The sequence below is a fragment of the Chiloscyllium plagiosum genome, unplaced genomic scaffold (assembly GCF_037043375.1).
Source record: "Chiloscyllium plagiosum isolate Xiang-an unplaced genomic scaffold, Cpla_swu_hap1 HiC_scaffold_37, whole genome shotgun sequence".
Classification (NCBI taxonomy): Eukaryota; Metazoa; Chordata; class Chondrichthyes; order Orectolobiformes; family Hemiscylliidae; genus Chiloscyllium; species Chiloscyllium plagiosum.
Window position 1 is genome coordinate 40,981,957 of NW_028270175.1, and position 27,777 is coordinate 41,009,733.

A 27,777-nucleotide genomic window follows, 5' to 3' on the forward strand; every position below is an offset into this window, starting at 1 on the left:
CCTATGCGGAACACCGCTGGTCACAAACATCCAGTCAGAAAACACCTCTCCACAACAATCCTGTCTTCTATGACCCAAACTAAATATGTATCCAACTCACCATGGATCCCATGTAACTTCATTTTCTGAACCAGCCTATCATCTCGGACCTTGCTGAATGCTTTAGTAAAGTCTTTGTAAACTACATCCACTGCCCTACCCTCAATAGCTTCGTCACTTACCTTCCAACCCTGAACCCTGTGAATATATAAGCCTCATGTGAATATACAAAGTTGTAGCATGAGTAGGCCACATAGCCCTTTGAGCCTGATCCACCATTTAATAAGATTGTGGCTGATCAGAGTACACCACATTTCCACCTATCCGATATACTTCCACCCCCTTACCTCTCAAGAATCTACCTACCTCTGATTTTAAGAAATGTAAAGACACTGCTTCAACTGTTTTTTTGAGGAAGAGAGTTCCCTAGACTCATAGCCCTAGGTGAGAAAAAGAATTCTCACTTAACTGAGTGACCCCTTAATTTTACAATGATCCATAGTTTGAGGTTAGCCCACAAGAAATATCCTTTCCACATCCACCTTTTCCAGCTTCCTTAGCATCATTTTGAGAATATTTTGATCAACTTGTCTAATCCTCTTCTAAACTTCATTAACTTCAGAGGATACAAAGCTCATCCTGGCCAACCTTTCCTCATAAGGCAACCTACCCATTCCAAAGATTAGTCTCGTAAACCATCGCTGAACTGTTTCCAAATCACTTTCATCCTTCCTGATATGAGTAGATCAGTGACTGTAGACAGTAATCCAGATGCAGTCTCCCCCACGCCTTTGTATAATCAAAGTATAACCTCCGTACTTGCCTATTTAACTTCCTATTCAATAAATTACAATATTCTATTATCTCTCCTAATAAATGGTGACATAGTGGTAATATCACTGGACTAGTAATCCAGAATCACTGGCTCATGTTCTTGGCTAATGTTCTTAGGGACATGGGTTTTAATGCCAACATCACTTTGAATTCAGTAAGAAATGGGAAATAAAAGCTAGCCTAACGGTGACTGGGTAATCACTGTTAATTGCTGTAAAAAGCCATTTGGTATGGGGAGGAAATCTGCCATCCTTACCTGGTCTGGCCTACACGTGACTCCAGTCCCACAGGTTGACTCTTAACTGTTCTCTGAAAATGCCTAGCAAGTCTTTCATTTCAAGGACAACTATGGATGAGAATTTTTATTAAGGGCAATTGTGGATATACGCACATGAGGAATTCTACACTAATGTGGGCAATAAGAGAATGATCTGAGGTAGGTCCGATCAGGGATAATGGAGGGAACTTGTGCCTGGAATCTGAAGAGGTAGGGGAGGCCCTAAATGAGTTTTGTGTTTCAGTATTCATTACAGAGAGGGACCCTGTTGATAGTAAGAACACCGTCGACCAGGTTAATAGGCTTGAACAGATTGATAGCAAGAAAGTGGATGTGCTGGAAATTCTGGGAAGCATCAAGGTAGCCAAGTCCTCAGGGCCAGACCAGATATAGCCAAGATTTCAACAGGAAGTGAGGATGCTGTGCCTCTGGTGATGATCTTTACATCCTCACTCTCCACAGGTGTAAAACAGGATGATTAGAGGGAGGCAAATCCTGTTCCTCTGTTCAAGAAAGGAAATAGGGAAATCCCTGAGAAATACAGACCAGTCAGTCTTACGTCTGTGGTAAGCAAAGTACTGGAAAGGATTCTGAGAGATAAGATTTATGACTATTTGAAAAAACATAGTCTGATTAAAGATTTTGTTTTAGATTCCCTACAGTGTGGAAACAGGCCCTTCGGCCCAACAAGTCCACTCCGACCATTCGAAGAGTAACCCACCCAGACCTATTTCCCTCTGACTAATGCACCTAACACTATGGGCAATTCACCTGACCTGCACATCTTTGGACAGTGGGAGGAAACCGGAGCACCCAGAGGAAACCCACCCAGACACGGGGAGAATGCGCAAACTCTGATAGTCAGCATGGCTTTGTCAGGGGCAGGTCATGCCTCACAAGCTTTGAGTTGTTTGGGGAAATGACAAGACAAGTTGACAAAGGTCGAGCAGTGGATGTGGTGTATATGGATTTCAGTAAGGCATTTGATAAGGTTCTCCATGGTAGGCTCATTTAGAAAGTTAGGAGGTATAGGATACAGGGAAACTTGGCTGTCTGGATAAGGAATTGCTGGCTGAAAGATAACAGTGAGTGGCAGCGGATGGAAAGTATTCCGCTTGGAGGTCGGTGACCAGTGGTGTCCCACAAGGATCTGTTCTTGGGCCTCTGCTCGTTGTAGTTTTTAATAAATGACATGGATGAAGAAGTGGAAGGGTGGGTTAGTAAGTTTGCCGATGACACAAAGGTCGGTGGTGTTGTAGATAGTATCGAGGTCTATGGCTACAACAAGACATTGACAGGATACAGAGCTGGGCTGAGAAGTGGCAGATGGAGTTCAACCTGGATAAATGTGAAGTGATTCATTTTGGAAGGTCAAATTTGAGCACTGAATACAGGGTTAAAGACAGGATTCTTGGCAGTGTGGAGGAGCAGCAGGATCTTGGTGTCCATGTACATAGATCCCTCAAAATTACCACCCAAGTTGATACGGCTGTTGCGAAGGCGCCTGGTGTTTTGGCTTTCATTAACAGGGGGATTGAGTTTAAGAGCTGCGAGGTTTTGCTGCAGCTCTATAAAACCTTGGTAGACCACACTTGGAATATTATGTCCAGTTCTGGTCGCCTCATTATAGGAAGGATGTAGATGCTTTAGAGAGGGTGCAGAGAAGATTTACCAGGATGCTGCCTGGATTGGAGGGCTTGTCTTATGAAGAGAGGTTGAGTGAGTTCGGGCTTTTTACACTAGAGAGGAGAAGGAGGAGAGGTGGCATGATAGAGGTGTACAAGGTAATGAGAGGCATAGATAGTGTAGATGGCCAGAGAGTTTTCTCCCAGGGCAGAATTGGCTGTCATAAGGGGTCATAATTTTAAGGTGATTGGAGGAAGGTATAGGGGAGAGGTGGGTCAGACGTAGGTTCTTTACGCAGAGTGCGCTGGGTGTGTGGAATGCACTGCCAGCCGTGGTAGTAGAGTAAGAGACATTAGGGATATTTAACCGGCTGCTGGACAAGCACATGGACAATAGGAAATTGAGGGGTGTGTAGGTTAGGTTGACCTTAGATTAAGATAAATGCTCGGCACAACATCATGGGCTGAAGGGCCTGTACTGTGCTGTACTGTTCTGTGTTGTATAAATGATAGCCTCGCCAGCGATGCCTACATCCCATTAACAAATTGGAAAATCTTGCTGTCTCTGAACACTGACTTTTTCTAATTCTTGCATCCCTGATTCCCCTGTATCCCAGAGCTCTGCAGTCTCTCCATTTAGATAATATGTTTTTTTCTTATTCTTCCTACCAAACAAACAGTTTCACAATTTCCCACACCATACTTCATTTGCCGGATGTTTGCCCATGCATGCAACTTGTCTGCAGCCCTTTGTAGCCTCCTTCTGTCTTGTTCACAACTTACTTTCCTATCTTTCTATCATCAGAAAAGTTAAACATACATGATATTTTTATTCAAGTCATAGCTCAGTTGGCTGGATGGCTAGTGTTTGTGCAGAGTGAGATCATGTTGTCGGGTTGACACCCAGTAGGGGCTGAGGTCACCATGAAATGCCCGCTTCCTCAATTCAATCCTTCAACAGAGGCATTTTTATCCACAGGTAAACTCACCATCAGTTGTCTCTCTTTTATGAAGGAGTAGTGTTTGTTACATTATAAGTATAAAACGTTGAGGGCCCAGCGTCAACTCCATGGCACAGCATTCATTATATAATGCCAACTGGAGAAAGACTCATCTGTGTCTAAGATTCTACAGCCTAACTTCTCACCTCACGTTCATGTGGTGCCTCTCAGGTCATCACTCTTTAATGAAAGCAACCCCTATGGTCTGGTAAAGATTTGGTGAGTTTACCTTCCTCTGTTTCTCATTAGCCAGCCAATCTTCTATTCATGCTAATATATTACCCCCGTCATCATGAGATCTTATTTTCTGCAATAATCTTTGATGTTGCACTTTATTAAATGCTGCTTGTAAATCTAAGTACGGCACATCCACCCCTATTAACAGCATGTTGTTTTCCCAGAGAGCTCCAGTAAATTGATTAAACATCATTTCCCATTCACAAAACCATGCTGAGTCTGCCTGACTGTCTTGAATTTTTTCCTAAGTGGCCTGCTATAATCACCTTTAATAACAGCTTCAAAGAATTCCCCGATGATACATGTTAAGCTGACTGGCCTGTAGTTTCATACTTTCTGGCTCTGTCGCTTCTAAATAATGCAGTTACATTCTAATCTAATAGAACCTTTCCCCAGTCTACATAAATTTGGAAAATTAAAACCAATGCATTCACAATTTCATTTGCCAGTTCTGTTAATAAGCTAGGATGAAGTCTCAGAACTGGTCCAAAGCCCCAACTACTTTCACAGTATCATTTTCCTGATAACTGTAAGGTTCTGTTCTCTCTTACATTTTCTAATATATAGCTAATTATGAATGCTAAATGCATCCTTTATACTGAAGTCTGATAAAACAAATGCATTTAATTCATCTACCATCTCCTTACTTTCCATCATTATTTCCCCAGACTCAGTTTCTACAGGCTCAGAGCTCAATAGTCCCATGGGTAGGTGGCCTAATGGAAGATTCAGCCATTCTCCCCATATTAACAGGGAATGGTTCAGGTGATTGGGATTCAGGTGGGCTGGCCACCCACCATATTTTAGATGCTCCAAACTCCGCCAAAATACACACCATGCAGGTCTGTAAAATCCAATCCCATAAAGCAACACTAATAGTGGAAAGTAAGGTGCACAATGTCACCAGAACAGTGTTACTTCATTTGCAGATGCAATGGGCTGAGAAGTGGCAGATGGAGTTTAATTTAGATAAATATGACGTGCAGCATTTTGGGAAAGAACATCTTAGCAGGACTTATATATTTAATGGTAAGCTCCTAGGGAGTGTTGCTGAACAAAGAGACCTTGGAGTGCAGGTTCATAGCTCCTTGAAAGTGGAGTCACAGGTAGATAGGATAGTGAAGGAGGCGTTTGGTATGCTTTCCTTTATTGGTCAGAGTATTGAGTACAGGAGTTGGAAGGTCATATGGCAGCTGTCCAGGACATTGGTTAGGCCACTGTTGGAATATTGCATAATATTCTGGTCTCCGTCCTATTGGAAAGATGTTATGAAACTTGGAAGGGTTCAGAAAAGATTTACAAGGATACTGCCAGGGTTGGAGAATTTGAGTTATTGGGGGGTTTAGAATAGGTTAGGGCTATTTTCCCTGCAGCGTCAGAGGCTGAGTGATGACCTTATAGAGGTTTATAAATTCATAAGGGGCATAGATAGGATAAATAGACAAAGTCTTTTCCCTGGGGTCGGGGAGTCCAGAACAAGAGGGCATAGGTTTAGGGTGAGAGGGGAAAGATATAAAAGAGACCTAAGGATCAACTATTTCACACAGAGGGTGGTACGTGTATGGAATGAGCTGCCGGAGGAAGTGGTGGAGGCTGGTACAATTACAACATTTAGAAGGCATCTGGATGAGTATGTGAATAGGAAGGGTTTGGAGGGATAGGGGTCGGGTGCTGGCAGGTGGGCCTAGGTTGGGTTGGGATATCTGGTCGGTATGGACAAGTTGGACCAAAGAGTCTGTTTCCATGCTGTTCATCTCTATGACTGCTCCAAGAGTGCACTCTCTCTATCACTGAGCAATTTGAACCTTAGTTTAAAGGGAGAGCCTGAGTCAGTTCATTTTCTCTAACATACTCCCTACCTCGTGTGAAAACACATGCTGAGACAAAACTAGAGGCAGGTGCCTCAGCTGCTGAGATAGAAGGTTAGGCTACTTGCCTCTTGTTGGCACCCATCATGTACTTCCTAAGTGGCTCGATTGGACACACTGGTCTACACTTCCCAGAATCCATGATACATCACATAAGTATGTTCCAGTGGACCAGTCAGCAAAGACCAAGGGACAGGTGAGGTTCAAGTCTGAAACAAATCTTCCAGGATGTCTATGTCTGTTCATAGTGTAGATAATGGTATAAGTGATGTCTTGAAGGATCCAGTTGCCCTTCCAAATTAGATTGAAATCAACTCACTTAAAATGTGAGGAGAATCAGTCTTTTTACAGAATGCAACAGACTGGTAAGGAAAATCTAAGGTGAACTAGTGCTGTCTCATTGCTTATGCCACAGGCAGTCAACAGAATACCTACATTCTCTCATTCCTGAAAAACAGGGAATCCATGAATTAGTCAAACAAATATATTGTAAATGTTATATTAGTCCGAAGGCAGTCCCAACCCAACTGAGAATGTCAGGCTGGAGTATTGCAAAATCCAGCTGGTCAGGCTATTAATAATGTGCTCTCAGAGGGTGGGATAGTAACCTTGGAAGTGTCAACTACACAGGTACAGGGACTGAGCTTTGTGGTGTGACCTTGGACAGTCGACTGTTGTCAGTCTGACAGCAGCTATGAGTGCAGAGCTGACAGGCTGCACAGAAGGAGTTACAGCATGGGAGGAATCTGCAGACACTGAGCCTCCAAATAAACCAACCTGGTGACCAGCAACACCAGAACAGCAGGACCAGCCCAGCAATGACTCCCAGGATGATGTAGAGTGCAAGCAGCGAAACATAGGACTTGCTGTCTGCAAGGAGGAGAAAAATAAATACAAGTTGCCTCAACGGTTAAAACAGATATTCACTCAGTGTACTGAGAAACACTAATCAACTAACAACCATATTTGTTGTATTACTGTGATTTATTCAGAGGCTAAATCCCCAACATTCACACAGCTGGAGGGTTAACAGGAAGAGATGCTGACAGGACTGTGGAGGTTAGGACACAAATGTGTTATGTGTCTACAGGAATCTGATTCTCGGTGCTTGTGTTTCAGCCTCATTTCTACTCAAGGGACTAGAGCTCAGTCCAATTCTTTGACAGTGGACCAACTTATCTATTGAAGGGAAGGGTGAAAATCCCCACTTAAAAATCCTGGTCCCAACTTCTGGTTTAGAGAGTTCCTGCTTTAGGGCCCTACTCTGACCTATCATTCGAGGGTTTGGATGGAGGACAGTGGGAGTGCCCTTGGAGAAAGTGAGGACATTGTATCTTAACATTCTTGAATAACACAATTAAGAAGCAAGCTAGGTGCCTAGCGAATACTTTCCAGCTGTTTCAAAGAGTCCAGTTGTTTCCACTGCTCTTTCCCGGAATCCCTGCAATGTTTTACTTTCAAGTAGCTATCGCATTCCCTTCTGAAGCTACTATTAATTCATTATCTACCAACTTCGTGAACACTCCAAAGCCTAACCAGTTTTTACAGAACAGCCCCATCATCACTACCACATCTCGCAGCCTTCCACTCATTTTATTCCATGCATTGTCTGCCCTATTGTCCACTGAGTTCAATTTTACTAAGTAAGCCTAACATGTGACATTTTATCAAACACCTTTTCAAAGTAACACACACACACACATCAACTCTATAGTCTACATGGAGGATCATAGGGAAGAAGAACTAGAGAGTGGGTGGGTGGAGGGAGAGAAGGGAGTACTTGGAATGGGGAAGGGGCTCATGGAGGAGGGAGAAAATGGAGGAGGGAGAATATGGAGTACTGAGAGGTACATGAAGGAGAGGTGGCACATGGTGGAGGAAGAAGGTATATGAAAGAGAGAGACTGTGTACGAAGGTGAGGGGATACCCGGAGGGGAAAGGATTACCCTGATGAAAAAGGAAGTATGTGGAAAAGGGAAAAGAAGAATGGAGAAAGGGAGGGGATACATGGTGGGATAAAGGGTGTATATAGAGTGACACTGGGGAAGGTTATGAAGGAGAAAGGGTGTTCTTTGTGGAGAGAGGAGAACATGGAGGAATAAGGGGCATATGGAAGATGGTTATCATTCATTGAATCCCTACAGTGTGGAAGCAGGCCATTCAGCTCATCAAGTCCACAACACCCCCTCCAAAGTGCATCCAACCTAGACCCCCCACCTACCCTATCTCTGCAACCCTGCATTTCCCACAGCTAATCCACCCAGCCAGCATATCCCTGGACACTATAAGAAGGAAATGCACAGGATATGGAGAGGCCTGAATAGAGTGGACAGGGAGAAGATGTTTTCACTAGCAGAAGAGATTAAGACCTGACGGCCTCAGAGCGAAGGGATGATCCTTTAGAACTGAGATGAGGAGGAATTTCCTCAGCCAGAGGGTGGTGAATCTGTGGAATTCATTGTTGCAGAAGGCTGTGGAGGCCAAGTCATCAAGTGTATTTAAGATAGAGATAGATAGGTTCTTGATTAGTAATGGGTTCAAGGTTATGGGGAGAAAGCAGGAGAATGAGTTGAACATATATAGAACATATACAGAACATTACAGTGAAGTACAGGCCCTTCAACCCTCGATGTTGCGCCGGCCTGTCATACCAATCTGAAGCCCAACTAACCTACACTATTCCATGTACGTCCATATGCTTGTCCAATGACGACTTAAATGTACTTAAAGTTGGCGAATCTACTACCGTTGCAGGCAAAGCATTCCATGCCCTTACTACTCTCTGAGTAAAGAAACTACCTCTGACATCTGTCCTATATCTATCACCCCTCAATTTTAAACTATGCCCCCTCGTGCTCGCTGTCACCATACTTGGAAAAAGGCTCTCCCTTTCCACCCTATCTAACCCTCTGATTATCTTATACGTCTCTATTAGGTCACCTCTCAACCTTCTTCTCTCTAACGAAAACAGCCTCAAGTCCCTCAGCCTTTCCTCATATGACCTTCCCTCCAGACCAGGCAACATCCTAGTAAATCTCCTCTGTACCCTTTCCAAAGCTTCCACATCCTTCTTATAATGCGGTGACCAGGACTGTACACAATACTCCAAGTGCAGCCGCACCAGACCTCATGGTTCCGGAACTCGATCCCTCTATTAATAAAAGCTAAAACACTGAATGCCTTCTTAACAACCCTGTCAACCTGGGTGACAACTTTCAAGGATCTGTGTACCTGGACACCAAGATCTCTCTGCTCATCTACACTACCAAGAATCTTACCATTAGCCCAGTACTTTGCATTCCGGTTACTCCAACCAAAGTGAATCACCTCACATTTGTCCGCATTAAACTCCATTTGCCACCTCTCAGCCCAGTTCTGCAGCTTATCTATGTCGCTCTGTAACCTACAACATCCTTCGTCACTATCCACAACTCCACTGACCTTAGCGTCGTCTGCAAATTTACTGACCCACCCTTCTACACCCTCGTCCAGGTCGTTTATAAAAATGACGAACAGCAGTGGACCCAACTAGTAACTGGACTCCAGGATAAACATTTCCCATCAACCACCACCCTCTGTCTTCTTTCAGCAAGCCAATTACTGATCCAAACTGCTATATCTCCCACAATCCCATTCCTCCGCATTTTGTACAATAGCTTACTGTGGGGAACCTTATCGAAAGCCTTGCTGAAATCCATATACACCACACCAACCGGTTTACTCTCATCTACCTATTTGGTCACCTTCTCAAAGAACTCAATAAGGTTTGTGAGGCATGACCTACCCTTCACAAAGCTCTGCTGACTATCCCTAATCAAATTATTATTTTCTAGATGATTATAGATCCTATCTCTTATAATCTTTTCCAATACTTTACCAACAACTGAAGTAAGGCTCATTGGTCTATAATTACCAGGGTTGTGTCTACCCCCCTTCTTGAACAGGGGAACCACATTTGCTATCCTCCAGTCTTCTGGCACTATTCCTACATTCAATGACGATTTAAAGATCAATGCCAAAGGCTCGGCAATCTCCTCCCTGGCTTCCCAGAGGATCCTAGGATAAATCCTGTCCGGCCCAGGGGATTTATCTATTTTCACACTCCGCAGGATTTCTAATACCTCTTCCTTGTGAACCTCAATCACACGTAGTCTAGTAGCCTGTATCTCAGGTTACATTGTCATTTTTTAAAGTGAATACTGTCGAAAAATGTTCATTTAGTTCTTCCCCCATCTCCTCTGACTTCACACACCACTTCCCACTACTGTCCTTGATTGGCCCTAATCTTAATCTCGTCATTCTTTTATTTGTTAAATATCTATAGAAAGCCTTAGGGTTTACCCTGATCCTATCCACCAACAATTCTATTCTCATGTCTCCTCCTGGCTCTTCTGAGCTCTCTCTTTAGGTCTTTCCTGGCTACCTTGTAACCCTCAAGCGCCCTAACTGAGCCTTCACATCTCATCCTAACATAAGCCTTCTTCTTCCTCTTGACCAAAGATTCCTCTTCCTTCGTAAACCATGGCTCCCACGCTCTACAGCTTCTTCCCTGCCTGACAGGTACATACTTATCTAGGACACTTAGGAGCTTTTCCTTGACTAAGCTCCACATTTCTAATGTGCCCATCCCCCGCAGTTTCCTTCCCCATCCTATGCTTCCTAAATCTTGCCTAATCACATCGTAATTGCCTTTCCCTCAGCTGTAACTCTTGCCCAGTGGTATATACCTATCCCTTTTTATCACTAAAGTAAACATAACAGAATTGTGATCGCCATCACCAAAGTGCTCACCTACTTCCAAGTCTAACACCTGGCCAGGCTCATTACCCAGTACCAAATCTAATGTGGCTTCGCCCCTTGTTGGCCTGTCTACATACTGTGCTGAAAATGTGTTGCTGGAAAAGCGCAGCAGGTCAGGCAGCATCCAAGGAACAGGAGAATTGACGTTTCGGGCATGAGCCCTTCTTCAGGAATGAGGAAAGTGTGTCCAGCAGGCCAAGATAAAAGGTATGGAGGAGGGACTTTGGGGAGGGGCGTCAGAAATGCGATAGGTGGAGGGAGGTCAAGGTGAGGGTGATAGGCCAGAGTGGGGTGGGGGCGGAGAAGTCAGGAAGATGATTGCAGGTTAGGAAGGCAGTGCTGAGTTCGAGGGATTTGACTGAGACAAGGTTGGGGGAGGGGAAATGAGGAAACTGGAAAAATCTGAGTTCATCCCTTGTGGTTGGAGGGTTCCCAGGCAGAAGATGAGGCGCTCTTCCTCCAACCGTCGTGTTGCCATGGTCTGGCGATGGAGGAGTCCAAGGACCTGCATGTCTTTGGTGGAGTGGGAGGCGGAGTTGAAGTGTTGAGCCACTGGATGGTTGGGTTGGTTGGTCCGGGTGTTCCAGAGGCGTTCTCTGAAAAGTTCCGTAAGTAGGCGGCCTGTCTCCCCAATATAGAGGAGGCCACATCGGGTGCAGCAGATGCAATAGATGGTGTGTGTGGAGGTGCAGGTGAATTTGTGGCGGATATGGAAGTGTCCCTTGGGGCCTTGGAGGGAAGTAAGGGGGGAGGTGTGGGCACAAGTTTTGCATTTCTTGCGGTTGCAGGGGAAGGTGCCGGGAGTAGAGGTTGGGTTGATGGGGGTTGTGGACCTGACGAGGGAGTCACAGAGGGAGTGGTCTTTTCGGAACGCTGATAGGGGAGGGGAGGGGAATATATCCCTGGTGGTGGGGTCCGTTTGGAGGTGGCGGAAATGACGGCGGATGATACGCTGTGCATGGAGGTTGGTGGGGTGGTAGGTGAGGACCAGTGGGGTTCTGTCCTGGTGGCGGTTGGAGGGGCGGGGCTCAAGGACGGAGGAGCGGGAAGTGGAAGAGATGCGGTGGAGGGCATCGTCGACTACGTCTGGGGGGAAATTGCGGTCCTTGAAGAAGGAGGCCATCTGGGTTGTACGGTTTTGGAATTGGTCCTCCTGGGAGCAGATGCGGCGGAGACGAAGGAATTGGGAATATGGGATGGTATTTTTACAGGGGGCAGGGTGGGAGGAGGTGTAGTCTAGGTAGCTGTGGGAGTCGGTCGGTTTATAGTAAATGTTCGTGTTGATTCGGTCGCCCAAGATAGAAATGGAAAGGTCTAGGAAGGGGAGGGAGGAGTCTGAGACGGTCCAGGTGAATTTGAGGTCGGGGTGGAAGGTGTTGGTATTCCCAATTCCTTCGTCTCCGCCGCATCTGCTCCCAGGAGGACCAGTTCCAAAACCGTACAACCAGATGGCCTCCTTCTTCAAGGACCGCAATTTCCCCCCAGACGTGGTCGACGATGCCTTCCACTGCATCTCTTCCACTTCCTGCTCCTCCGCCCTTGGGCCCCGCCCCTCCAACCGCCACCAGGACAAAACCCCACTGGTCCTCACCTACCACTCCACCAACCTTCATGTACAGCGTATCATCCACCGTCATTTCCGCCACCTCCAAACGGACCCCACCACCAGGGTTATATTCCCCTCCCCTCCCCTATCAGCGTTCCGAAAAGACCACTCCCTCCGTGACTCCCTCATCAGGTCCACACCCCCCATCAACCCAACCTCCACTCCCGGCACCTTCCCCTGCAATCGCAAGAAATGCAAAAAAATCTGCGCCCATACCTCTCCCCTTACTTCCCTCCAAGGCCCCAAGGGATCCTTCCATATCCGCCTGCACCTCCACACACATCATTTATTGCATCCACTGCACCCGATGTGGCCTCCTCTATATTGGGGAGACAGGCCGCCTACTTGCGGAACATTTCAGAGAACGCCTCTGGGACACCCGGACCAACCAACCCAACCACCCCGTGGCTCAACACTTCAACTCCCTCTCCCACTCCACCAAGGACATGGAGGTCCTTGGACTCCTCCATCGCCAGACCATGGCAACACGACGGTTGGAGGAAGAGCGCCTCATCTTCCGCCTAGGAACCTTCCAACCACAAGGGATTAACTCAGATTTCTCCAATTTCCTCAATTCCCCTCCCCCCACCTTGTCTCAGTCAAATCCCTCGAACTCAGCACCGCCTTCCTAACCTGCAATCATCTTCCTGACCTCTCCGCCCCCACCCCCACTCTGGCCTATCACCCTCACCTTGACCTCCCTCCACCTATCGCATTTCCGACGCCCCTCCCCCAAGTCCCTCCTCCCTACCTTAGCCTGCTGGACACACTTTCCTCATTCCTGAAGAAGGGCTCATGCCTGAAACGTCAATTCTCCTGTTCCTTGGATGCTGCCTGACCTTCTGCGCTTTTCCAGCAACACATTTTCAGCTCTGATCTCCAGCATCTGCAGTCCTCACTTTCTCCTGTCTACATACTGTGTCAGGAAGCCCTCCTGCACACACTGGACAAAAACTGACCCATCTATAGTACTCGTACTGTAGTGTTCTCGGTCAATATTGGGAAAGTTGAAGGCCCCCATGGCAACTACCCTTCCTCTCTCACTCCTATCGAGAATCATCTTTGCTATCCTTTCCTGTACATCGCTGGAACTATTCAGAGGCCTTTGGAAAACTCCCAACAGGGTGACCTCTCCTTTCCTGTTTCTAATCTCAGCCCATTCTACCTCAGTTGGCAAGACCCCAAACATTCTTTCTGCAACTGTAATACTGTCCTTGACCAACAATGCCACATCTCCCCCTCTTTTACCATCTTCTCTGTTCTTACTGAAACATCTAAATCCCGGAACCTGCAACAACCATTCCTGTCCCTGCTCTATCCATGTCTCCGAAATGGCCACAACATCGAAGTCCCAGGTACCAACCCATGCTGCAAGTTTACCCACCTTATTCCGGATGCTCCTGGCGTTGAAGTAGACACACTTCAAACCAACTTCTCGCTAACCAGTGCCATCGTGTGTCCCTGAAACTTGATTTCTGGCCTCCCTACACTCAATCTTTTCTATCCTCAAGCTACAATTTTGGTTCCCATCCCCCTGCTGGATTAGTTTAAACCCATCCCAATAGCCTTAGCGAATTTTCCCCCCCCCCCCCCCCCCCCCAAGATATTGGTACCCCTCCGGTTCAGATGAAGACCATCCTGCTTGTAGAGCCCCAATTATCCAAGAATCCAAAACCCTCCCTCCTGCACCACCCCTGTAGCCACGTGTTCAACTCCTCTCTCTCCCTATTCCTCGCCTCACTAGCACATGGCATGGGCAACAAACCAGAGACAACAACTCTGTTCGTCCTAGCTCTAAGCTTCCATCCTAGCTCCCTGAATTTCTGTTGAGAAACATACCAGCCATAATTGAGTGGTGGAGCCAAATCCAAGGTTGGAGCCTTTGATGGGCTGAATGGCCTAATTCTGATTCTACATCTTGTGGTAGTTACTGCCTCGTTAAAACATTCCAGTTTTGCGAACGGGAGATGAAAGCACATTAGCTGTGACCCCACCAATCTGGAAGAGGTGTTTGGGATAATGGCTTTTTATGTGTTGAAGCATGGGTCAGTTATTTTAAAAAAAAATGTTCTTGCTAACTTATGCCTATTGCCTTGCAGCAATTTCAATGCTGCAGTGTTCTAGAAAACGAATGATTTCCTTGTGTGCTGTGGCTTTGGGTTTAATGGAGTGTGGATAATTATTGAAAATATCGATGAATTCTTCTACATTTGCTTCCAAATATCCTATACATCAACACACATTCAAAAAGTGATGTTACCACGTCATTGCATCAACTAATAAAGGAGTCAATCAGAATTAGAAAGAAGTCTCCCAAAAACTAACCCCCAAAAGTTGAAATATACCTCTCAAGGTGGAACCCTTAAGAGAAAAATAATCCTGCGCCCTGGGTACATGACAACATTCCGTGGTACTTGCTGTAGCCAGGGACACGGGGTGCCATCTCACAATTCAACAAACTCTGGGTAGGGGTCAGTATCACAGGATACTCTTGGCATGATGCCAGTGTATTCAGAAAGTTTGGAAACCACCGAAACCATTGTCGAAGTGCTTTCATTCTAAGGTAAGAAACTTCAATGAGCACTGTCAACTACACTAAAATTAAAGGAAAAATTGTTAAGTCATGATTTAAACAAAGTACCTGAGGCAGAGTCTGGATAAGGAACACTGTGTGGTAGAAGGTGATGATGTCTATTTGGTGTTTGACAGAGAGCAGTGAAGTTGAAGGAAGGTGACAGTGAATTGTTAGGCTCCATAGTGCTTGGGCTGCCTTTACCAACACTGGCTGAGCTAAACAAAATCTCTACAAAGGAATAAGATTACAATGAATGATAACAACAAGATCAAATAAGCACTTGTGTAATTAAAAGGATTTTAAAAGGTTTAATTATAATCGCAGAGTGCCATACATCCACAACGGTACATATCCACCATGCAAAATACTGTTACTGATCATTTAAGCAGATATGTAACTAAATTAAATACCATATTGACTTATTATAAATTAATTAAGATTTCCCACTGTAGAATAAGAAACCAGCAGTTTTTTCAAAACGTTTTTCAAAGTCACTAGCCATCAGTCTTAAGCACTACACAGTGACTGGTCACATTGCATAAAAAAATGGTCAGTTGGATTCAAGGTCATCCCAACTGTCGGTGAAGTCTTTTTGACATGCTGTATCGGTAACACAGCAGCTGATTTGCACAGAGAAATATCCCACAAAAACAGCATGGTGATATTAGCTATTTGTTTTTAGAGGTTAAAATTACCCTCTCCATTTTGATGATGTTGGTTGAAACATAAATATTAGCAGGGGGTTTGGAGAGAACTTTGCTCATCTCTCCACCATCAGCTCCTCCAATCACTTTCCTCTCACACAATTCCTCCTTTTGCCAAAATGGTAGTGTCTTGAGAACCCAACACCCCCACTCCTGCAGCATTATTAGCACCACGCTCTCACCACCTGAGCCAACTGACCGACACAGACTTTGGAAACATATGCAGCATGTTTTCTGTGAAAGCTGCTTGCACATGCTGGTGTGACATTAATACAACTTTGTGCCATACAGGAACATGTCCACCCCCTTGGCTATCCAATTCTGGCATGTAGGACAAGCTGCCTGGCTTTCAACCTGCACTAAAATGCAAGGCAGGACACAACTATTCTGTGATTCAGAATGAAGTGCGAAATGAGACATGCTAGAAAGGCAAGGCAAGGTAGGGGTGCTGTCCAAATGAAAATGAATCCTCATCACTAACTAAAAACAATGCTGCTGAAGGGCTTGGAAGGTTCTGCTGTTAGAACTTTATTTTTACCTCATCTCTGTGTGGTTCCTAGGCTTGCATGTTGAACATCAGCAAAGGGTCATGGGAATGGGCAGAAGACCATTGGTTGGCATGGAGGTATGAAAGGCCATGGTGGGCTGAGTAGGGGCATAAGGAGAATGAGGGGACATAGGGGTTTATTGGGAGTGGTGTGACGTCGCATACGTTAGAATGAAAGGGAAATGGAGGTGGGGAATGAGGGTATTTCATACTTTGTTCTACTTTTAATTACATTCAGCACAGTACTGTTGGACCAAGGGAGCCTGAGCACACATCCCAGGGTTGCCTAGTCTGACTCCCAGGAAATCTCACCAACTCAAAATAAATAGCAATGCATCATCTGATCCCACAGCAAGTTTCCAAAAGGTAGCAACAGTTGAACAAATATATTTCTGATTCCCGGAATAGTGTTGGTTTAACCAACCAAAGGTACAATGAAGTAAATACCCTTCTTCTGTGCAGTACAGTCCTAATTATAATTAATGCCACTGCCTGAGTTCTGCTTAAGGCAAATCGATCAGACTTACCTTTGCATTTTGTTGGATGAAGTTCGGATTCATCACTGCCATCTCCACAGTTATCAATACTTTTGGAATCACAGACCAGACTCTTGGGAATGCATTTTCCATTTTGACACTGGAAATACTGCTCTTCACTGCATGCTGAAGTCTCGAATCCTGCGATTTAATACTTTAAAGTTTTAGGATCTCTACATTCATCATTATTACTACTTCTATTTCCCAATGTTCAAGCCAGGATATTGTCTTTGGTACCCAGTCGATTGTCCATTACAGTGCCCAAGATCAGTTTATGAACATGATGCTGACAAAGGAAAAAGGGTGGTGGCGTGGCTTGGAATGATTTGGCACAAAGTTGGCATTGACTATAATAGGCCATGCCAAACAATGGCTCTTCACCCATCTCCATAGTGCTTTATAGTCCCTATGCCAAGAGGTCACGGTCTCATTATTACAGACAACTGCTTATAGACAGGATTTTCATTCTAATGCTGACTGACTCTTCATAAGCAAGCAAGCTACATAATCAGATATTGAGTCAATGCTCAAAATGAGCTGTTGGAGCATGTTTGATGGATATGTCACAGTGAGGGGAATTGTTATGAACTCCTTCTCAATCTCTCTTGCCTGAGGCATGCTAAACCACCACCATTAGTCTCGCCTGCTAATGAGAGAGCAATCCTATGGTATGGCGGAACTATGATGACTTTACATTTATTTTAAGGATACTGATGGAACAGTAGAATCATAGAACAGACCCTTCAGCCCACTCATCCATGTTGACCAGATATTCTAAATAACTCTAGTCAGACTTCCCAGCATTTGGCCAATATCCCTCTAAACTCTTCTAATTCATGTATCCATCCAGATGCCTTTTAAATGTTGTAATTATACCAGCCTCCACTTCCTCTGACAGCTTATTCCACCCTCTGCATGAAAAGTTGCCCTTTAGGTCCCTTTTAAATCATTCCCCTCTCACCTTAAACCAATGGACTCTAGTTTTAGACTCCACATCCCCCCCCCCCCCCCCCCCCCCCAACCTGGGAAAAGAACCTTGTCTATTCACCCTATCCATATCCCTCATGATTTTATAAACCTCTATAAGGTCATCCCTCAGCCTCTGATGCTCCAAGGAAAATCACCCCTGTGTATTCAGCTTCTCCCTACAGGTCAAACCGTCCTACCCTGGCAACATCCTTGTAAATCCTTTCTGAACCATTTTAAGTTTCACAACGTCCTTCTTATACAGGGAGACCAGAACTGCATAGTGATATCTTCATCACTATCCTATCTACTTGTGACTCCACTTTCAAGGAACTATGAACCTGCACTTCAATGTCTTTGTTCAGCAACACTCCCCAGAACTTTACCATTAAGCATACAAGTCCTGCCCGGTCTTTCCAAAATGCCAAGCTCCAAGATATGATTTTCCATGCACAAAGCCATGTTGACTATGCCTAAACAGTCCTTGCCTTTCCAAATACATGTAAATCCTGTCCCTCAGGATTCTCTCCAATAACTTGCTCACCACCAATGTCAGTTCACCGGTCTAGAGTTCCCTGGCTTTTCCTGACCCTTTCTTAAATAGTGACACAACGTTAGCCAATCTCCAGTCTTCTGGCACCTCACCTGTGGCTATTGATGATACAAATATCTCAGCAAAGGGCCCAGCAATCACTTTCCTAGATTCCCACAGAGTTCCACAGTACACCTGATCAGGTCCTGGGGATTTATCCACATTTATGCATTCCAAGATATCTTGCGCCGCCTCCTCTGTAATATGGTCATTTTTCAAGATGTCTCTATTTATTTCCCCATGTTCTCTATCTTCCATATCCTTCTTCACAGTAAACACTGATGCAATATACGTGTTTAGTATCTCCCCTATCTCCAGCAGTTCCACACATAAGTGGCCTTGCTGACGTTTGAGGGGCTCTATTCTCTACTTAGTTACCCTTTTGTACTTATATGTATTGGTAGAATCCCTTTGGATTCTCCTTAACCCGATTTGTGAAATCTAGCTCAAGTCCCCTTTTTGCCCTCCTGACTTTCCTCTTAAGTATATTCCTATTGCCTTTAAACTCTAAAGCTTCACTTGATCTCTGCTGTCTACACCTGACATATGCTTCCTTTGTATTATTGACCAAAACCACAATTTCTCTAGTCATCCAGCATTTTCTATACCTTCCAACCTTACACCTCACACTAACAGGAACATACTATCTCTGGACTCTCATTATCACATTTCTGAAGGCTTCCCAACTTCCAGGCATTCCTTTACCTGCCCCCATTCAACGTTTGAAAATTCTTGCCTAATACTTTCAAAATTGGCCTTCCTCCAATTTAGAATTTTAACTTTTAGATCAGGTCTACCCTTCCTATCACTATTTTAAAACAAATAGAATTATGGTCGCTGGCCCCGAAGTACGCCCCCACTGACACCTCAGCCATCTGCCCTGCCTTAGTTTCCAAAAGTAGCTTAAGTTTTACATCTTCTCTAGTAGGTACATCCACATACTGAATCAGAAAATGTTCTTGTACACTCTTAAATTCCTCTCCATTCAAGCCCTTAACATCATACCATAAACCTCTGGAGGGTTACAAGGTAGCCAGGAAGGAACTGAAGAATGGACTTTGGAAAGCTAGAAAGGGGCATGAAAAAGCTTTAGCAGGTAGGATTCAGGAAAACTCTAAGGCTTTGTACACTTATGTGAGGAACAAGAGGATGGCCAGAGTGAAGGTAGGACCAATCAGGGTTAGTGGATGGAACTTGTGCCTGGAGTCGGAGGTGGTAGCGGTGGTCCTTAATGAACACTTTGCTTCAGTATTCACTAGTGAGAGGGACCTTGTCATTTGCAAGGACAGACTGAAACAGGCTGATAAGATTTATGTTAAGGAGGAGGATGTTCTGGAAACTTTGTAAAACAGGAGGATAGGCAAGTCTGCTGGGCCAGACTGGTTATACCCAAGGCTAATACAGGAAGCGAGGGAAGAGATTGCTGTGCCTTTGGCAATGATCTTTGTGTCATCACTATCCACTGGATAAATACCAGATAATTGGAAAGTGGCAAATGTTATTCCCTTGTTCAAGATAGGGAATAGGGATAACCTTGGGAATTACAAATCAATCAGTCTTATGTCTATGGTGGACAAATTATTGGAGAGGATTCTGAGAGGCAGGATTTATGATTACTTGGAAAACAATAGTTTGATTACAGACAGTCAGCATGGCTTCATGCCTCACAAGCCTTATTGAATTCTTTGAGGATGTGACAAAACAAATTGATGAAGGTAGAGCAGTGGATATGGTGTTATATGGATTTTAGCAAGGCGTTTGCTAGTTAGGCTCATTCAGAAAGTAAGGAGGTATGGGATACAGGTAAATTTGGATGTAGAATTGAGTCAAAAAGTGTGGCACTGGAAAAGCACAGCAGGTCAGGCAGCATCTGTGGAGCAGGAGAGTCGATGTTTTGGGCATAATGTCCTGATGAAGGGCTTATGCTTGAAACATCGACTCTCCTGCTCTTCAGATGCTGCCTGGCCTGCTGTGCTTTTTCAGGGCCACACTTTCTGACTCTGACTTCCAGCATCAGCAGTCCTTACTTTCTCCTGGATACAGAGTTGGCTGACCCATGGAAGACAGAGGGTGCTAGTAGATGAAAAGTGTCCAGCCTGGAGCTCGGCGACCAGTGGTGTTCCGCAGGGATCAGTTCAGGGACCTCTGCTCTTTGTAAATTTTATAAATGACTTGGATGAGGAAGTGGAAGGGTGGGTTAGTAGGTTTGCTGATGATATGAAGTTTGCTGGAGTGGTGGATAATGTGGAGGGCAGTTGTAGGTTGCATTGGGACATTGACAAGATGTAGAACTAGGCTGAGAAGTGGCAGATGGAGTTCAACCTGGAAAAATATAAAGTCATTAATTTTGGAAAGTCGAATTTGAATGCAGAATACAGGTTAAAGGCAGGATTCTTGGCAATGTGGATGAACAGAGAGATCTTGGGGCCCATATCCATTGATCCCTCAAAGTTGTCACCTAAGTTGATAGGGCCTTGTTAAGAAGGCACCTGGTGCGTTGACTTTGATTAGCAGGGGGACTGAGTTGAAGAGCTGCAAGGTTATGCTGCAGTGCTACACAGCTCTAGTTAGACCACACTTGGATTATTGTGTTCAGTTCTTGTCAACTCACTATAGGAAGGATGTGGAAACTTTGGAGAGGGTGCAGAGGAGATTTACCAGGATGCTGCCTGGACTGGAGGACATGTCTTACAAAAAAAGGTTGAGGGAGCCAGGGCTTTTCTCATTGGAGCTAAGAGGGACAAGAGGTGACTTGATGGAGATATACAAGATGATAAAAGGCGTAAATAGAGTGGATAACCAGAGACTTTTTCCCAGGGTGGAAATGGCTGTCACAAGAGGACATAATTTTAAGGTAATTGGAGGAAGATTTAGGGGAGATGTCATCTTTTAGATTGGGTTACAGGTTTTGATTAATCAATATGTAAATATCAGAACTTCTTTCAAGATTAAGCGAGTGGGCAGATGGAGTTATCGGTAGGAAATTGTGAAGTCATGCACTTTGGTAGAAAGAATCAAAATGCAGACTATTAGTTAAATGGAGAGAAACTCCAAATAAAATTGCAGTAAACAGGGATTTGGATGTTTTTGTGCATGAAACTCAAAAAAGTTAGCACACAAGTGCTGCAAGTAATTAAGGTGGCAAATGAAGTGCTGGCCTTTATTGCTGGGGGTTGGAGTTTAAAAAGAAACACAAAAAAGTCTTGCTACAAGCAGTATATTGGTGGGGCCTTACCGGAGTACTGCATGTAGTTATGGTCCCCATATTTAAGAAAGGATATGCTGGTTTCGGACTCTAGTTCACTAGACTGATTTGTGGGATGAAGGGGGCACTTATTTAGAATGGCTAAGCAGGTTAGCCCTTTAATCATTAGGAGTTTAGAAGAATGAGGGGTCATCCTATTTAACATAAAGGGTTTTGGAGAGGCTTGAAAGGATATATATATTGAGAAAATGTTGCCCAAGTTATGGAACAGTTACAGAATAAGGGAACATTCATTTAAAACTGAAAAGCAATTTTTTTTTTCTCCCAGAGGATAATGGATGTCTGGAATTCTTCACTCCAGAGAATTGTGGAGGCTAGATCACTGAAAATAATAAAAGAGAAGTTTTTTTTTAAATATCTAGGCACTGAGATCCTTATAGAGGCATGCCTGCGACGCCAAACGTCCTACCCCTGTTCCTATTTCTTATGTTTGTTGGTTCTTATGATCATTCCTCTACTTTGTCACAACCACCAGTAGCTACAATACAACACAGCATGGACGCAGAGGAATAAAATCCAGTTCAACCAGGTGGAGGGCAAAGCATGCAGGACACGTGGCAAAGATCAGAAAGATGAAAGGTAAGTTTTGCATTTACATAGCACGTTCCATGACCACCAGATGTCTCAAGGTACTTTGCTAATTAAATTCTTTGTGATGTTATTCACCATTGTAAGGCATAGAACACAGTAGCTGATACACGCTTAACAAATTTCCACAAATGACAATGTGATAATAACTAAATAATTTTTGTTGAGGTGTCGGTTGAGGGGTAAATATTGGCCAAGATACAGGGATATCTCCCCTTTTCTTTAAACTAATGCCACGTGATCATTACAAACTGCCCACCTAAGCAGCAGAGTGCCTTAGTTTATCATCCCATCAACTTTGCCCTCAGAGTCTTATTCACTGAAAGAATGCAGAAACTGTTCAGGCATTGGAAATGGGAAGTCAGAAAGTGTGCGCTGAGTTGGCCAGGCTACAAAATGGGGTCAATAATAATCACAAGATCATAAAATCTTAAAGCAGAGAAGACCATTGTGTCAAAGCCAGATCTTCAAAAAAGATTAATTAGTCTCATGTTCCTTCTCTTCCCCCCCATAGACTTCCATTTATACCTTGCTGAATCAGGACTATGAATGGAAAGAACATGCAATTTCAAACACCAGGGACACATTATGTAACTGACAGCTGATACTACTTTGAAACAACAGCTGTATGTTAATGGTGATTAATTAAAAGAGGATTAAATCTAATGTAGGTCTTTGTTTTCTTGCCAAGGAACCTAACCATAAAAGAGATTTCAATCTCAGGCTGCAGGAAAAGGCCAGATGTTTTCTGCTGGAATTAGATCTTCCACCTCAGACAGGTAAGCAGAAATGCTGAAAGCTGAAAATTTGTAAACATAGCTCTAAAATGTCCCCCAATAATGGCAGGAAAGAATGTAAATTTCCAATTGGCTCTGTAACCAGAGGGCTCTGTCTGTCTCTTCTAAATTTCTGGTTTCCAAGGGTTAGACCACAGACTTCCATTGGGTTGGTCTACACCTATAGGTAAAGTACCACAATAGTTCAGCAATGCCTTCTTCAGGATGGCTGATCAGGAGACCACTAGCCGTCAAGGTGTTTTGGAATTATTTATGGGCTGTTTGGCCATGTTATGAATACGGCTTTCATAATCAACAAATCCGGACACAGAACTTGAATTCAAAGCATTCTTACCCCTGGATCAGAAGAGGTGTAATGCTCGATAATTTCACATATGCAGCATGTGCCCTATAAACATTAACGTTTTCCATGTTATTCTGACTTTTAATATTTTTAAAAATTGTTCTAGTTCAAAAGTAGCACAGGGATCTCATTGAAAAATACAAAATTCCAACAACGCTGGTCAGGTTGAATGCAAGGATGGGATTTCTACTGACCAAGGATGGAGCTGGGGACACAGAACAAGAGGTTATGGTCTCAGGATGGGGGTAGGTCATTTGGAGCTTAGGTGAGAAGAAATGTCTTCACTCATAAGATATTGAAACTGTCGAACTCTCTCCCATATAAAGGGTGAAAGGCCAACAGACTGAACATATTGGCAAAAGGCTAAAAGGGGTTAAGGGGTATGGGGAGATGGCAGGGGTATGGTGCTAAAAGACAGGATCAGTCATGAACATATTGAATGGCAGAATGGGTTGAATGGACTGAATGGGCAACATCTGCTGCAGTTTTCTAAGTTTCCAGTTCTCCCATCAAACATTTAAGGCTAGCAATATGTGTTCAGCCACTGATTATACATATTTCCCCAAGATAAACATCTGCAAAGGAAACTAAGCTTGGATTAGGTGCATAATGAACAACAAATCCAACATCGAGCAATGGTGTAAGACAGACAAAGTTAAAATGACTTACATCAAATCCACTAGGCAAAAGGGAGGACTGCAGATGCTGGAAACCGGTGTTTAGATTAGAATGGTTCTGAAAAAGCACAGCAGGTCAGGCAGCATCCGAGGAGCAGGAAAATCGACGTTTCAGGCAAAAGCCCTTCAACAGCCCTTCCTGCTGAAGGGCTTTTGCCCGAAACGTCGACTCTCCAGCTCCTCGGATGCTGCCTGACCTGCTGTGCTTTTCCAGCACCACGCTTGTTGACTCTGATCCCCAGCATCTGCCGTCCTCACTTTTTCCTCGTAGTTAACTGTCAATCAGCATTTTTCATGGTAATGCATTTACAAATCAGGTTTTACTTGCCAACAAATCAAATATCTCCCATGATACAAAGCTTGGTTTTCCCCTTAATTTGGTATTATAGAGTCATTCAGTCCTACAGCTTGGAGACAGGCCTTTTGGCCCAAACTGGTCCATGCCGACGAAAATGTCTGTCCTCGCTAACCTCATTTCCCTGCATTTGGTCCATTTCCTTCTAAACCTTTCCTAAACATGTATTTGTCTAATGCCTTTTAAATGTCGTTAATGTACCCACCTCAACCACTTCTGCTGGCAGCTCATTCCATATGCTTACCACCGTCTGTGTAAAAAAGGTGGCCCTCAGGTTTCCTATTATTCTTTCCCCTCCAACCTTAAACTGATGCCCTGTCCTGGGAAAAAGACTGAGTGCATTCACCCTATCCATGCCTCTCATGATCTTATACACTTCTATAAGATCCCTCTCTCAGTCTCCTATGCTCTAAAGGAAAAAGGTCCTTGTTTATCCAACCTCTCCTTATAACTAAGACCCACTGAGTCCAGGCCACATCCACATAAATTTCTTCTGCACTCTTTCCAGTTTAATAACATCCTTCTTATAACAAGGTAATCAAAACTTAACACAATACTCCAAGTGCAGCCTCACCAATGCCCTGTATAAAAGCAACATAACTTCCCAACTTCTACACTCAATGTCCTAACTGATGAAAGCCAGTGTGCCAAAAGCCTTCTTCATTGCCCTGTCTACCTGGGAATCCACTTTCAGAAAACCACGCATCTGAATTCCAAGGTCCTTCTGTTCCACTACGTTCCTTACGGACCTACCATTCACCATGAAACTCCTACCTTGATTTGACTTTCCAAAATGCAGGACCTCATACCTATCTACATTAAACTCCATTTGCCATTTCTTGGCCCACTTCCCAAGTTTATCAAGGTCCTCCAGCAACTTCTGGTAACCTTCCTCAGTGCCCACGATACCACCTATTTTAGTGTCATCAGCAAACCGGTGTTCTTGTGATTTGTCCTGATTAGTGCAAGATGAAAATCTTCAACAAAACGGGTCTTTTTTTTTCCCCCCAACAATGACCAATCCATCCTTCCATAATTGACATCAGTAATTTCTTGAAGACATTTGCTCGTATTTTAAAATCAATAGGAATAGACTATGCAAATACACAAATGATGTTGATATTAACACTGATTTTTAAGTGTTTAGCAAGTGAATTCCCCTTTTAAGCTACACATCTCAACCCTTTCAAAACTTGTAATAGAAGAATTGTACTTTCTCTAAATGTAATTAACAAAACATATATTGTACCTGGTTGAAAAGATGTGAAATCTCCAACAAAGTCCACTCGGGGTTGTTGACCTCTGGTGACCAGTCTTAAGGTCAGGTAGTTCCCAGTTGATAAAACTGGCTTGGGGATCCTCTTCCCACATAGAAGGGAGCGAATAGGTGGTGAATGTCTATCCTTACCATCGTAAAATCGTACATACGATCCAGCATTGCATGTGTCAATAACCTCCTCTCCCTGAAGTGACAGGCCCACTCTTTGTCCTGGTCTGGAGGTACTCAGCAGGGACAGAGATCCTGTCACATTGGGCTGCAGCAATTGAACTGCAGTGATAGGCTGAAGAATAGAAGACTCTCGGAGCAGACTGTAGACCAAGAAGAATCTGAACTGGAACTGAATTTTGTCCCTGGGGGAAATAGCCTCCATGGTGAACTCACAGTCAGTACCAACAGTGACAAAATAACCCTTTTGAGATTCTTGATGCGAGTTGATAATGATCCCATCGGCCCTGATGCTCTGTCCACAGGAATCCACCAGACTGACTTGGAGCAGGAGAAAATTGAATTGTATTATCATTTGTTCATACTGGTTATTCAACAGTCTGATAAAATTCTTTTTCAAAACATTTGATCCAGTAACTTTGACTTCTGTGTTTAGCAGTATGAAGTGAAATGTGATATGGTGCTATTTTATATGATTTGTCTTTTACTGAGACCTTGGCGTTTCACCCTGAGTTTAAACGGTGTACTTAGGAATGCACATATGTTATAACTTTTGTATGCTTGTTTCTCCAATCTCATCTACCCTCAAACTAACATCCAGATGCATTTTATATCAAAGCATTGTGATCTCTTAAGCATATTGTCTCATAGAACATAGAAAAATACAGCGCAGTACAGGCCCTTTGGCCCTCAATGTTACGCCGATCCAAGCCCACCTAACCTACACTAGCCCACTATCCTCCATATGCCTATCCAATGCCCGCTTAAATGCCCATAATGAGGGAGAGTCCACCACTGCTACTGGCAGGGCATTCCATGAACTCACGACTCGCTGAGTAAAGAATCTATCCCTAACATCTGTCCTATACCTACCACCCCTTAATTTAAAGCTATGCCCCCTCGTAATAGCTGACTCCATACGTGGAAAAAGGTTCTCATGGTCAACCCTATCTAAACCCCTAATCATCTTGTACACCTCTATCAAGTCACCCCTAAACCTTCTTTTCTCCAATGAAAACAGCCCCAAGTGCCTCAGCCTTTCCTCATACGATCTTTCTACCATACCAAGCAACATGTTCCTTGCCAATGTTGACCCTGTCTGGTAATATCAGACGTTCTGCTGTAAATTCAATTATGAATGTTATAAATGACTTTCCATTGTGTATTCCGACTTGGAACATAATTGTCCAATATTAATAAAATGTTAAAATATAAAATAAAACAATGAAAAATATGAAATACAGAGAGTGTACTCATTGCAAGGAAATGGACACCACAATAGACTCCTTGGAATTTTCATAAATTACACCCGATCGTATGAATAGCTTTTATTGAAGCTTCTAAGAATTGAACTTTCTATGAATTGAAGTTACTTTCTTTAACAATGAACACAATCTACTCCATCTTGTATTCCACGGGGCAAACAGTAGTAAAGTAAGAAAATGGGACTTTTATTAGGGTTCTGTGGGAATCCTAATGAGAGAAATGCCAGTGCTTAGATCTATCATTGTCTTTTCCCTCAAACTACACGAGCAAAGGATGACTTGGAGAACACAGATTTACTATGCTTCTCAACATTTATTAGTGAGGTTTCCAGGGGCTGAGGGAAGTCTGGTTAGGATATTCAGAAGAATGTTTAAAGCTAATTTGCTATGTTTATCCCTGAAGTTTATTGTTAGCAGGTTCTCTGAGCCTGTTTGACTTTACACTTTGGTGACTGCATTTGAAAACATTATCTTGAAAGAGTTATTTTAAAAATTCCTCTGCTACAGGATGCCTTTGTTTGCTGCACTACTTACGCTACATCCCCCAAACACCACGATACTCAGCAGCTATAAGTATCTGTGAATTACAGCAAGTACACTACAGTTAAAATTGCATAAGGCAGCAATTGATACTGGGAAGCATTTTGCTCCCAGACCTCTCCTTCATGTATCAGATAAATAAGGCAATGGTTATGCTGCATACCAACCTTAAGCTGGTATCTGCAGCTGATCTTTTCCAAATGACAGCAGAGGAATTATATTGCAGTGCCTCTATATATTTGCAGTTCATCAAGAGGGCTCTGTGCACATGTGAAATATGCGATTATACATTT

At 43.8% G+C, this 27,777-nt stretch overlaps 1 protein-coding gene across 3 annotated transcripts in view; it reads right to left on the reverse strand.

The window, feature by feature from the left end:
* Positions 1-5,607: 5,607 nt before the first annotated feature.
* ldlrad2 (low density lipoprotein receptor class A domain containing 2) overlaps positions 5,608-27,777 on the reverse strand; it is a 70,688-nt gene continuing 48,518 nt past the window's right edge. For all 3 annotated transcript variants that reach the window (XM_087980646.1, XM_087980645.1, XM_043675527.2), the window contains 4 exons: positions 25,482-26,000; positions 16,641-16,790; positions 14,929-15,090; positions 5,608-6,751 (listed from right to left, as the gene is read on the reverse strand). In XM_087980646.1, the coding sequence (XP_087836772.1) occupies positions 6,504-6,751; positions 14,929-15,090; positions 16,641-16,790; positions 25,482-25,884 (963 nt within the window). In that variant the 5' untranslated portion in view covers positions 25,885-26,000 and the 3' untranslated portion in view covers positions 5,608-6,503. The remainder of the gene's footprint in view (positions 6,752-14,928; positions 15,091-16,640; positions 16,791-25,481; positions 26,001-27,777) is intronic.